General features: G+C 37.8%; 1 protein-coding gene across 1 annotated transcript; it reads right to left on the reverse strand.

Annotated features, from left to right (window-relative positions):
* Nucleotides 1–844: 844 nt before the first annotated feature.
* On the reverse strand, nt 845–6,507 carry LOC113021672 (retinol dehydrogenase 10-A). The gene is given in 6 exon segments (XM_075410372.1): nt 845–1,528; nt 1,659–1,790; nt 4,357–4,504; nt 4,752–4,848; nt 5,673–6,066; nt 6,449–6,507. Coding segments are annotated over 6 exon segments (951 nt in total). The 3' UTR covers nt 845–1,407.
* Between the last annotated feature and the right edge of the window lie 6,988 nt (nt 6,508–13,495).

Raw genomic sequence — 13,495 nt, forward strand, 5'->3', positions numbered from 1 at the left:
TGCATGCGTCAAAGACACCTCTGAATACACAGCACATGGAGCACTGAAGCAGATGGGCTACGACAACAGAAGACTAAGACACTATGAGCAGGAAACTGAGGTTACAATAAACATGGCTATAGCTTGCTAACATTTTTATAGAAAATACTTAAAATTGCTTTTATTGCACCTTTAATGTCCCATTCAGTGGTTGAAGGTATCATTACAGTAAATCTATATCTGAATAAATATTGATTCTGCTAATTGAATTCAGGGTTAGTTTTACAGTATCGTACGCAATCGTTTGTTGCGTTATAACCAAATATTTGCTTCATAAAAACAAACGTGTATGATCTGAATCTTCTCATCCAAGACTTTTCAGTTGTTCTTCCTTGAGTGCACAAACAAGAGCTCATTCTGGGAATTATGACCAGAGACATTTACAACACCACATTGTGCTGCAGGAAATGTTTCATCGTTAGTCATACTCGTTCCCTTGCATAAAATTAGAGAATGTTTGTCCAGTGACTGTGATTAGTATTGCTAATCTCACAAGACAGAAGTGTCACTTCTGTCTTGTGAGATTAGCAATACTTTTTAGCCTTCTTCTGCTACGTAAACTACACGTGCACTCATACATGCATGATCTGCAAGTGCAGTTTGTCCAGAATTTTCCACTCAAAAGTCCATATTAGCATTCAGTCAGTGGAGCTAAGCATCTTTTTTCTAGAAGGGACAGTTCTTATTCTGACAATTCTGATTCTGATTCTGATTACATATTTTTATATGTAAGTTAAACGTCATAAATACTAGACACATTATTATTAAAGTTATTATTCTTGGTCTACATAGAGAAAGATTAATAAAATTCCCCTTTTGCAGTGTTACTTACTTTTTCTTGCTTACAGTTTATGATCTTTACAGGAAAACAATGCACCAGACGCGTCGCTTGCTGTGTTCTAACAGCATTTGTAGGTGTTGTTTTAGGTCATTTTATTATATGTGAATATAACAGAGTATAGAGGATTGCATAACAGCTATTAAAGAAGCTTTCCCATTTGGATCAGTGTAGGATTTAATCACTGTTTGGGCATTTCACAGATTTATGGTGAAAACATTTCAAGGGCACTTTACATTTCATATGAGCATTATTGAAATCTTCTTGGAGGCTGATGACTACTTGGCTGAGTTGTCATCCAGTACAGACTTCCAAATGATCAGCCTGAAAATGTAAAGTCTGTTTTATTATATCCATTTGACTGAGTCATGGCTGCAGATGGACAATTTGGCCTGTTGTTCACAAAACCCACATTTTTTTCTTTCTTTTTTTTTGTCCTGTCTGATGTATTGTGGACCCTTTGAAATACCTTTGAAGGTATTGTTAACATTTGTACTCCTAAAGTTGTTTCTTTGTGTAAAAATGTATGACTAGGCGACTGCAACAGAGCCATTTGTCACTTGTTTTTTCGTGGTTTCAATAAAGGGGTACATGCACTTGTCAGAACCCATGAAGCGATAAGTGGTCACGTTAGATTCCCATGGCAACAACCTGAAAAAGAACAAAGACAGTAGAAGCTTAAATACCGTAATCAGCTGTTGAAAATGGATAGAAAAGGACATTTTCGAAAAGCATTCATCTTTATTTAGTATCTGGAAAATGTGAAGGTTGTGAGACTCACGCTCTGAAAAGAACAGGCAGGTAGGTGAGGCGAGGGATACACACTAATGGCTGGTTTACCAGGATAGCGTTCATAGCCTGCTCAACACAATGCTGGGGCTCCAGAGGGGGCAGGAGCAGTTCCACTTCCTCCCTAACATCAAGGAACATTTAAAATATCAAGCAACATGAAACATTAGCAATAGACTCATACATAGGTTGTGTCATTGAGTATTTGAGGACATTTTTTTGTCCGTTTAAGAGCAAAATTGGATTTAGCCTTCTACAGGGAGTGCAGAATTATTAGGCAAGTTGTATTTTTGAGGAATAATTTTATTATTGAACAACAACCATGTTCTCAATGAACCCAAAAAACTCATTAATATCAAAGCTGAATGTTTTTGGAAGTTGTTTTTAGTTTTAGCTATTTTAGGGGGATATCTGTGTGTGCAGGTGACTATTACTGTGCATAATTATTAGACAACTTAACAAAAAACAAATATATACCCATTTCAATTATTTATTTTTACCAGTGAAACCAATATAACATCTCCACATTCACAAATATACATTTCTGACATTCAAAAACAAAACAAAAACAAATCAGCGACCAATATAGCCACCTTTCTTTGCAAGGACACTCAAAAGCCTGCCATCCATGGATTCTGTCAGTGTTTTGATCTGTTCACCATCAACATTGCGTGCAGCAGCAACCACAGCCTCCCAGACACTGTTCAGAGAGGTGTACTGTTTTCCCTCCTTGTAAATCTCACATTTGATGATGGACCACAGGTTCTCAATGGGGTTCAGATCAGGTGAACAAGGAGGCCATGTCATTAGTTTTTCTTCTTTTATACCCTTTCTTGCCAGCCACGCTGTGGAGTACTTGGACGCGTGTGATGGAGCATTGTCCTGCATGAAAATCATGTTTTTCTTGAAGGATGCAGACTTCTTCCTGTACCACTGCTTGAAGAAGGTGTCTTCCAGAAACTGGCAGTAGGACTGGGAGTTGAGCTTGACTCCATCCTCGACCCGAAAAGGCCCCACAAGCTCATCTTTGATGATACCAGCCCAAACCAGTACTCCACCTCCACCTTGCTGGCGTCTGAGTCGGACTGGAGCTCTCTGCCCTTTACCAATCCAGCCACGGGCCCATCCATCTGGCCCATCAAGACTCACTCTCATTTCATCAGTCCATAAAACCTTAGAAAAATCAGTCTTGAGATATTTCTTGGCCCAGTCTTGACGTTTCAGCTTGTGTGTCTTGTTCAGTGGTGGTCGTCTTTCAGCCTTTCTTACCTTGGCCATGTCTCTGAGTATTGCACACCTTGTGCTTTTGGGCACTCCAGTGATGTTGCAGCTCTGAAATATGGCCAAACTGGTGGCAAGTGGCATCTTGGCAGCTGCACGCTTGACTTTTCTCAGTTCATGGGCAGTTATTTTGCGCCTTGGTTTTTCCACACGCTTCTTGCGACCCTGTTGACTATTTTGAATGAAACGCTTGATTGTTCGATGATCAAGCTTCAGAAGCTTTGCAATTTTGAGACTGCTGCATCCCTCTGCAAGATATCTCACTATTTTTGACTTTTCTGAGCCTGTCAAGTCCTTCTTTTGACCCATTTTGCCAAAAGAAAGGACGTTGCCTAATAATTATGCACACCTGATATAGGGTGTTGATGTCATTAGACCACACCCCTTCTCATTACAGAGATGCACATCACCTAATATGCTTAATTGGTAGTAGGCTTTCGAGCCTATACAGCTTGGAGTAAGACAACATGCATGAAGAGGATGATATGGACAAAATACTCATTTGCCTAATAATTCTGCACTTCCTGTATGATGGACCCTCAAAGAATGATCAGTCTGTATGTGTATGTGAGTGAGGTATATTCAGGTCTACAGACTAAACTCTCCTTGTTTGTGTCTAAACTATGACACTCAAAACAAATTTAGAGTTAGGAGTAAACATGTTAGGATTGTCAGTGACACAGTTTTCATAATTTTTCACATGGCAAGCTACAACTGAAATACAGACCTTTAATTTTTAATAACCAATTAAATTCTCAGTTCAATTCAATTTTCAGTTCAAATGAGTCCTGTTTTATTTATATAGCACCAAATCACAACACCCTTTACTTTTATATTCTAAGGTAAAGACCTTACAGTAATACAAAGAAAACAGGGAAAACCCCAACAATCATATGGTCTCTCATATCTCTTTGCTGTAGTCTTCTACATAGATGGATAGAGATAAACCTAAAAAATAAACCTGTGTGTGTTTTATCTTATTTTAATGTTCCTGAGTGTACCAAACTGTTGAGTTGGCCTGTGATGGATTTTTGTTTTGTTTTTAATTTCTCTTTTACTTGTTCACATATATAGCTTCTAGATTCAAAATACTACCTCGAGAGTCAACGCTAGACCTTTTACCATCTAATTAATGGGAAAAAAGGAAAAGAAATAAAGAATTACAGAAAAATAGCCTTGTTGTCTTCAGTGATATTTCCAATTAACAGAAAATAGGGGACTCTGGATAAAAATGGCAGTAATTCCTCAACAGTTAATGCAATGTTTTAGTTAAATGCCTTGATTTAAGGTTGAGTCTGCACTCTTGTCACATTGTCACTGTTTCATGAAAGAGAGCCAAATTTATGAAAATTGTTTCACTCACCATAGTTTTTGGACCTTAACTGTATATGATTATTATGTTGGCATACCTTATCTTGCAGCCTTCAAACATGCCCGTGTCCACGATGTAGGGACACACAAGGGTTGTCTTCACTCCTTCTACCTCCTCAGACAGCAGCTCGTGGGCCAGAGACTCATGGAAGCCCACTGCAGCAAACTTGCTGGCACAGTAATCCTACCACAAAGAAAATCTATCCATCAGAGCTTATTCACGCTGCTTTTAAAGATGCTGAATATTCATTATTTGTGATTTGCCAGCCCTGCTTTGACTGCCAGTGCCGTTATATGCATTTTAATGTGTTACTTGATTTTGGGACTTTGTGAGAGAACAGTGTAAAACACAATAATAAAGCTGCCATATTCTTATTAGTTATATTCTCATATAGACTTATTGTAGCGGTATTTCTCCTGCATTGGCTCATCTCCACACAAGCTGTGCTGAAGAGACAGAGGACGCTGGCAATGGTCACGATGTGTCCGTGATTCAGGGCCTTCATTTGGGGGAGGAAAGCCTTCACTGTCTGAGGCCCACACATAGGAACAACCAGACAAACATGCATTGTCATAGCAGCAAAATGGAATGAGGCAACAAACTGTGCAGTGTTGTTAAATGTGACTTAAATACTGTTCGATGTGTAGGTTATTATGTGTAGCTTACGTTGCACAAGCACCTTGTTAATAAGAGGATTGACGTCAAAGTTGCTAGTCCATAGGGTGAATGGGATAATGCTCTTGACGCAAAGCAATTTTACATTTCAAGTGTCCCTCAATAACATGCTCTGTGTACAGCCGACTGTAAAAAGATTATCCAGTATGAAATCCAAAAGAAAGAATTCCAGCTCTCTGATTCTTAGTCGGTAAAAGTTACTGGCCAAAGATGTGCTATGATTTGATTGTGTAATGCGTATTGTCTGTGATGTGCTGCTAAACCATTCTGCCTTTTGTTCCAGCGTTTGGCATTTTCACAGCTGATTAACTTTCAGCATTTATCTTCTGGATGTGCATGGTTAGTGACCTTGATTGATTTCTGATCAGTAGTTTGCAATGATAGTTGCATATTTAGACAGGAACACATTTTCTTTTGACCATACTCATAAAAAACACAGTATTGCTCTGGATAATCAAGTTAGAAAAAAGAAAAGAAAAGAAGCTATGATAAGCCCCAAAGCTTAGCATCTAAAATTTTGTGATACACTGGCATCTACAAGTATATCCAGCTAACAAGAAAGTTGGAAAGATGAAGTAAATCTGGACTGTTAAACCACTCAAATAAGAAGCTTCATTGCTTCAGATGTGACTGGGGAAATGTCTTCTATACATTTGATTTTAAACATTGAGTTCTCACCTAGAACAGAGCATGACAGTTGACTTTCATAGTCCTCTCAATCAGCTCATCAGGACAGTCTAGGATGCGCTTCCCAGCCACCACTCCAGCATTGTTCACTAGTATTGTAACGTCCCGGCCAAGGTCCTTTCTCATAAGCTCTGCGTTGCGGTACACATCTTCCCGGCTGGTTAAGTCCACTGCGTAGGTGTACGCCTTTCCCCCCATCTCATGCACCAGCTTGGCTGTCTGCTCATTGGAATTGCTATTAATGTCCCACAGCACCACTTCTGCCCCTTGCTTGGTGAATTCCAGAGCAAAGAGACGGCCCAGGCCACTGCCTGATCCGGTTATGAGCACCAGCTCGCCATCAATGGGCTTGGTGCATGGAGGCAAGATAACCCGCAAAGAATTGTGTATATATTTATTTATATTTAGATTTCTTCATACATTCTTATATAGTTCTATATTGTGTATTGTGTATTTTGTTGTACAGTTATTTTATTTTCAACTTTAATTTATATATTTTATCTTATTCTTCCCAGTTAAATTTACCCTTCATTCTAATTTGTGTTGTACAGTTATTTCATTTTTAACCTTAATTTATATTTTATTCCTTCCTAGTTAAATTTACCCTTTATAATTTTTCATATTTATTTCCTATCTTATTCATAGCCTTTCCTTTTTTTGTTTTCTTTAGGTCACGAGTAGTTGTCCAAGCATTTCACTACATATCGTACTGTGTATGACTGTGTACGTGACAAATAAAATTTGAATTTGAATTTGAATTTGAATTTCTCAGGATGAAGTAAATGACATCCAGCAGCATCATCTGGAGGTCCATTAGAAAGATCATTTTGGTTTGTTTGTTTTTTTGTTGTTTTTTTACCCTACAGAAGCTCAGACTTTACCCCTGTTACCTGAAAAGGTGTATTTTCCTACCTGTCCTACAACCAAGTTGGTGCTTTCCTCCTCCTGTGACCCTCAGTCTTCAACTGTGGCTAAATACTCTCCTCCCAGATTAGAGGAAATAACTTGAGCTCCTAAGCTGTAAATGTATGAATTATTATAGATGAAAAATGTGGACCAACAGCTTTGCAGCGAGTTCAGGTTTAACCTTTTAAAGTTCACAGCTGACAAATACTAACAGATGCACCTCAGTAAATACTTTGAATACTTTATGTAAAATATCTTTTTTTTATGTATGCATACAGTAACATTGGCTGAAAGTGAGAGGTGGTGAGGCACTGCTTTAAATGATGGAGACAAATTATTAAATGGATAATAGAGACAGGTGATTTTTCATCATTAGTTCACATTAATACAGAGCTCCATTAATATAGCTTTCAGGCAAAGTGATCAGTAATTAAATTGTATCCTAATAAATATTTGTGATGGGGAAACAAGAAGCTCGGTTAATAAACTTTTCAGTTCCACCTGTACCCGAGTCAAGCAACCCGAAAGATTAGTGCGGCGTAGTTAGCATTTTTGAAATAATACAGATTTAGTCAAACAAGAAAGAAGAGCTTACTGAAAGTCCAGGAACATATTCTAAACCCTCTAAACTCCCACAGATCTTAGACAAAAGGACAGCAGTGGCTCTGAGGGTTAGTTACAGTTACCTCGCAAGATAGATCTTAATTTGGTTCAGTGAAGGGATACGATTCAGTGATAAGATTTGGTCCCAGCTCTACAGCTGCTCAGTAGAGCAGCAAGAATCATATTAAATGTGAACATAAGGAGATAATGTCTATGAACTATAAATCTCTGCACTCTTACTTATATCCCATGAAGCCTGCTTGCTGTGTATCACGTTCTTGTTTTCTAGGTGAGCAGTGCAAGCCTTGTTTACTTTCAGCATTGGCATGTGAGCCACTTTTATCAACCAATAGCCATTTTAACCCATTTCTTGTCATTTTTTTATAGGTAATGTTAATATATGTATTTTTATAGGATTTACAAAGAACATTTACTTACCATGAGGCAATGCATATCCCACAGCAGTGCTTTAGTTGTGATGGATGGCCCCAGTTTGAATCTATGCATAATTTGCTCTCATATTGAAATGTGAATTAAAGAGGTGGTGGGGGGTAAATTATGAAACAAAATTAAGGTAAGATAAAATCCATGTGCATGTGTTTCTACATCAAATTCTTTTTTAAACAGCAAATCTGCTTTTTAAGCTGGTACTAGTTTGTGTCTAACAAGCATTTAACATGTTAAATTCTGTCAAGTGTGCTGGTTTAGCAATCCAGTACAGAGCTGTGTATCATTGCTTGCTTCCTCTGGTGGACATGCATGGATAACGATACATTTTCTAACAGTATTCAGCATCCTTACTGTTGTGAGCCATTTAAAACTGGGCTGTTTCAATATTTTGTGAACTGCAAATAAACCTTTGAATATAATATATTTTAGCACAAACTGAGTAAAGCAGATTTTGTTCCCTGTTGTGAAATGGAGACAAATATAATGAAGTAATAACCGGTTGGCATGGACAGGATGAATGACCATAACAAGCAAAACCTGTTTCATGGGTTTCTCCATGCAGACGTTAGACAGGTTGAGTCAAGTCAGTATATTTACAGAGCACATTTCAAAACTGGAAATGATGACCAGTCGGGTTTTTACAGGGTGGCAACATTGAGATGTTGTTTATTTCATAATTACTATCCTAATAAGTAGAGTAATATAAAAATCACTATGAAAATAATTTATCAATAATTTATTAAAATGATCAGAGCAAAGTACTTTCCTCCTTTGTGATTTCTTTTTTTTTTTGCATATTTATCACACTTAGATCTTTCACACCAAACCAATTTAATATTAGACAAAGATAACCGGAATAAACACAAAATGCTGTTTTTAAATGATGATTTAATTTCTTATGAGAAAAAAGATATCCAAGCCTACCTGGATTGTGGCCGACCTACAAAAAATGACCTCCAAGAGCACATTAGTTTAATTTTAAATGGATTTTTTATGCTAAAAAAATCTCCAATGTGTAAGAATTAAAACAATTCTGCAAAGAAGAGTGGGCCAAAATTCCCTCACAGTGATGTAAAAGACTCATTGACAGCTATCGGAAACACTTGACTGTAGTTCTTGCTGCAATGACCATTTAATAGGTTTAGGGAGCAAATGGTTTTCCACATAGAGCCAGGTAGGTTTGAATAGCTTTTTCCCCTATAACAAATAAAATAATCATTTAAAAACTGCATTTTGTTTTCACTCATGTTATCTTCGTCTCATATTATTAATTGTTTGATTACTCGAAACATCTAAATGTGATAACTAAGCCAAAAAAAGTGAAAAAAATCAAGAAGGGAGCAAACGCTTTTTCACAGCACTGTGTCAATAAAATCATAAACTAACTGGAGAAATTGTAACTGACTGAAATCTGCTCTTGTTCCCAAATGGATATCATTTCCTCTTATTTCATTGTGAATCTGACCTTTTGGTCTGAGAAGCATTCTTTAGAAAATAAAACATATTCTTTTGAAAATCTTTTAGTTCTGTAATGTGTGTTTTTTATGACATGCATTGCAACGATAATAATACTTATTTGGCCTGGTGCTGTACTCTGCGAGAGTTGTCTCTCTGTTTACTCGAGCAGCAAATAAATGAGGTCATACCTCTGAGAGCTCTGGAGTTTTATGGATACATATAGAGGAAGTTAGAGTCAAGAAAAGAAGAAAAATGAGCCACGCTGTCATGTCTTTGTTTTTCATTACGTTTCCTGTTTCAGTGCAGGGCGAGTCTTAAAGTTGTGGGGTTGTGATTATAACCAATATTTCATGTCCACACATTACCCCTTCCTTCTTCTCTCGCTGTAGCAGCAAATTGGAAATCTGAGTTTAACGATAAGAAGTCTGACAGGACAATAGTCCTACTTTACGCTACCCGAGTGAATAACAGCGACTGGCCTTTTTTCAAAGTCATTCAAAGTATTGCATAGTACATTAAACTTTTTAAATTTGTTGCTGTGTTGGGTGGAGTTGTGATGTCATTTCCCATAAACACTGTGTGTCACTGATTTTTCTCTTCAAGCGTATTTATTTCTCGTATGCCAAGTGGGTTGTCCTAATGGAGGTCTGAGATGCATCGGCCAGGATCCATCATGAATTAGTACAGGATGGAGATCTGACCGATTATACTACTGTGATCACTGCAGACTGTTGCCAGGACTTTCAAACTGCATCTCCAGGTAGGTATTTTTCAAAAGAGGAATATTATTTTCTCAGTATTTATGAGACTAATGTCTAAATTTTAGGGTTTGTGAATGTTTTACATTATTACAAAGCCAGAAGGCAATGAAGTGTCTGACCCCAGTACATTATGGTGTGCAGTACATAGTACTGTGTATCCAAAAATCACCTTTATGTGCCTGTTTCATTTATAATGTTTGGATTTTATGACACTCAAATTGCAACTTGACCTGCAGATGCACGATTCTCTAAATACACTCGTTTTGGTCTTTGCCGCTTTCAGCAATATACTCTTTACCTCAGCAGTGTCCCGTGTGCCGAGTGAGTAGACAGAGTGGTCAGGCTGTGCTGAGGTCTGCAGCAGGAGCAGGACAATCCTGTAGGAGCCACTCAGTTTATGCAATCCCTGTCCCAGTTTTGAGAAGGGCACTTTCTGTGCAGAGTGCTGTTCCAAGCAAGGACACTGTAAAAACCTACTTAGTACAAGTGTGTGTGTGTGTGTGGGGTGGGGGGGGGGGGGGGGGGGGGGGGTCATACATTTTTTAATTTACTTCTTAAGAAAAAAGGAGCATCTGTAAGTGTGAGGCCTCCTTTTGATTCATATCTAATAATCTCACAACAGGCAAAATTTGAGAAGTTGTGTCATAAATTCCCAAATTAGCAAATTTTGACTCAGAGACAGTTGGCGGGTTTAGAAGCTTTATTGCAGACATAATTTTAATTGTACTGAGCAGAGATATTTTGACAAGATAATTTTTCCAACCCACCTACTGAGACACAGGGAAATGAGTGCGATATATAGAAACAACACACTGAGAGCAAAACTAGGAGAAGAGGTGAGTCAAAAAGGTAAGCAAGAACATATTGCATAAAAAAAAATCTTGTCTACCTAGATCATTGTGTTGCCACTGAGTAGCTGTACAGCCTGGAAAGGAATCGGTGGAAGAATGGATTGTTAAATACACAGCAAGCTTGATGAGGAAATGGTTAGGTGTGCTTCATGAAGCTCAGTTGGCGTTTGACTGAGGAGATTGCCAGTCCCAGAGGAACAGCGGGACTTACCCACCTGAGAGGAAAGAGAAGTATGGAGGGAAAAGACAGAAAGAGGGGATCCTGACAGATGGATAAGGGGGCTGATACTGCTAAGACCATAACAAGCTACCTGTTTTTAGGAAATCTTTGATGGCTTGCTTTGGCCTTCAGACTGGGTCTTCTAACTGTTACTGTCTCTTATCTTACATCCAGAAATGACAACACTTTTGAGGTTGTAACACATAAACTTGGGTTTCCTCAGACTACAAGTTTGGCTGGAAGCTTGTTCATTTTTATAGGATAGGTCTTCCTTGATCTCACTCCCATTATTTTTGGCCATGCTTTAAAATTCAAAGTGTGCATGTTGGAATTAATGTATGACCATATGTTTGACTTCATGCTTGAACATGTAGCACTTTGTAACGTTTTAAAGTGCTTTACAAATAATGTTTTCTTCTTGTTCTCCACAGCATGTACGTATTTTGAATAAAAACATATGCATTTGATGTGGAACAACCCATCTCCATTATCCCAAAGTTAATATCCAAATTGAGGGTGTGCTACTTAACCCTTTAAAGTCAAATGTTCATTTTTACTTTCTTTTTAAAAACAAATGTCAAATTCCTGTAATTATTTCATGGTACACTCTGTACAGAGTTAACACTTATCTGGATGTAGGGTGAAAAAAAGGCAATTTTTGAAATTTGCCAAAATAAAGACGTTTTCAGGGGTAAACTGCAACAGCTGGTGTTTGTGACAACCATTCTGTAGTGTCTGTAATGAAAAACAAAATATCACCAGTTCCCTTTGAAGAATTATATCTGACCAAGATAATACCTAACACATCAAACGTAAGGTATGATCTATATGTTTATTATTATGTGTATTGTCATTTCATATGTATCAGTAAAAGTCTTGCAAATTACAGACTGTAGTCATTTTATATATGCTACATAGCATTAAAGCACTCATATGAGAAACATTTTTGGTTATCATCATATTGGAAAGGAAAAGTGGGAAGAAGCTACTACATAGTGCAGGATTTGTTTTATAGCCTAGTTTCAGTATACTGCAAGTAGTATAAATGACAGACAATGGCGTGTACAAGTCAAAACAATGAAACAGAAATTACTTCATTTGCAGGTCCACTCATGTAAAATTTCCTAGCACAATGTAAAAGGGTTAAAAGCGTATTTGAACATATGGTGCTACTAATGTTCTTATCATAAATGCTTTTGCTGTAGTTCCAGCAGTTATTACCCTGTGTGACTATGGCAACGCTGGCAAGAGAGAGGTGTCCCTCACAGCAGCAATGTGATAGGTTAACACTTAGAGACAACCTAGAAAAATGTGAAATTATACTCTTTAGCTTTTTCACTGTATATTTTTTTGTTAACTGCGTGCACATGTGCGGACCTGTGTGCATGTCTATGTCTGTTTGTATAAAATAGGCAATGTGTCCACTTTCGGTTGACCTTTCTAACAGAAGGCTGCCAGCAGAGTAAGGGCCCACATACCAGGTGGATGTAGCACTTGAAGGAGGGGCACTGTGTGTGTCGTGTGCCAGCCACCTGCTGGTGCTGCCGGACGAAACACGAAGAGGAAAACAACACGGATAGGCTGAAGACAGTTTAAGTATTTTGCATGGAAACATCAAAGCTAATTATCTGCTTTGTTTCACCAGGATGTGCTTGACAGTCAGCAACACTGAATTTAGATTTGAGTTGTTCAGAAAATATCAATAATCAAGTGAGATAGGTAAGGTATTCAACAGAGGTGGGACCAAGTCATTGTTTTGCAAGTCTCAAGTAAGTCTCAAGTCTTTATCCTCAAGTCTCAAGTCAAGTCTCAAGTAATGTCAGGCAAGTCAGAGTCGAGTCTCAAGTCACTGGTGTAAAAGTCCGAGTCAAGTCTCAAGTCTGAAACTTTGAATTTCAAGTCCTTTCGAGTCTTTAAAAAAAAAAAAAAAAAAAGCATGTTGCAGTTATGCTAAATGTAAATATTAGACCATGTAATTTTAAAATCTGTGTTTTTCTCAACACATGACAAAATAGTGAACTTAGAAAATATACACAAATTGTAAAATTGCACCTCTTTAAAATGCAGCTCAATTAAACCTAGCTCCAAGAATAATTTTCACCGACAGTTCTGAGATAAGCTGCATGTTATTCTTGGATGCGGTTGTAGGACCAGCTTTAAAATCGCATGACAAAAATATCATACATATTAAAAAAAACTGTATCACCAACGTAGCCTGGACAACATTTGCTAGTTAGATGAAGTCAGCTATCTCATCGTAGCATATTTATATGCATATTTATAATCATACGGTTGTTGGAGTGAGTGCATACACTCATGAAGTTTAGTAACTTCAGGTCACTGCAACAAGCCCAGGTACAGATTACCGACGGATGGGTGCAGGACCTTGAAATGCACCGTGTAGAACAAAAGACCATCGTACATATCATAAGTTTACCAGTCTCACAAATTGTCGTCATAAATACACATTCCTTAACCGTTTATTAATAGGACCTTTGAGCTCAACGGTAATTAATTAGTAGTGGAAATAATTTCTGGTACCCATCACAGAAATGTAGCAGTGAC

The sequence above is a fragment of the Astatotilapia calliptera genome, chromosome 5, assembly GCF_900246225.1.
Source record: "Astatotilapia calliptera chromosome 5, fAstCal1.2, whole genome shotgun sequence".
Classification (NCBI taxonomy): Eukaryota; Metazoa; Chordata; class Actinopteri; order Cichliformes; family Cichlidae; genus Astatotilapia; species Astatotilapia calliptera.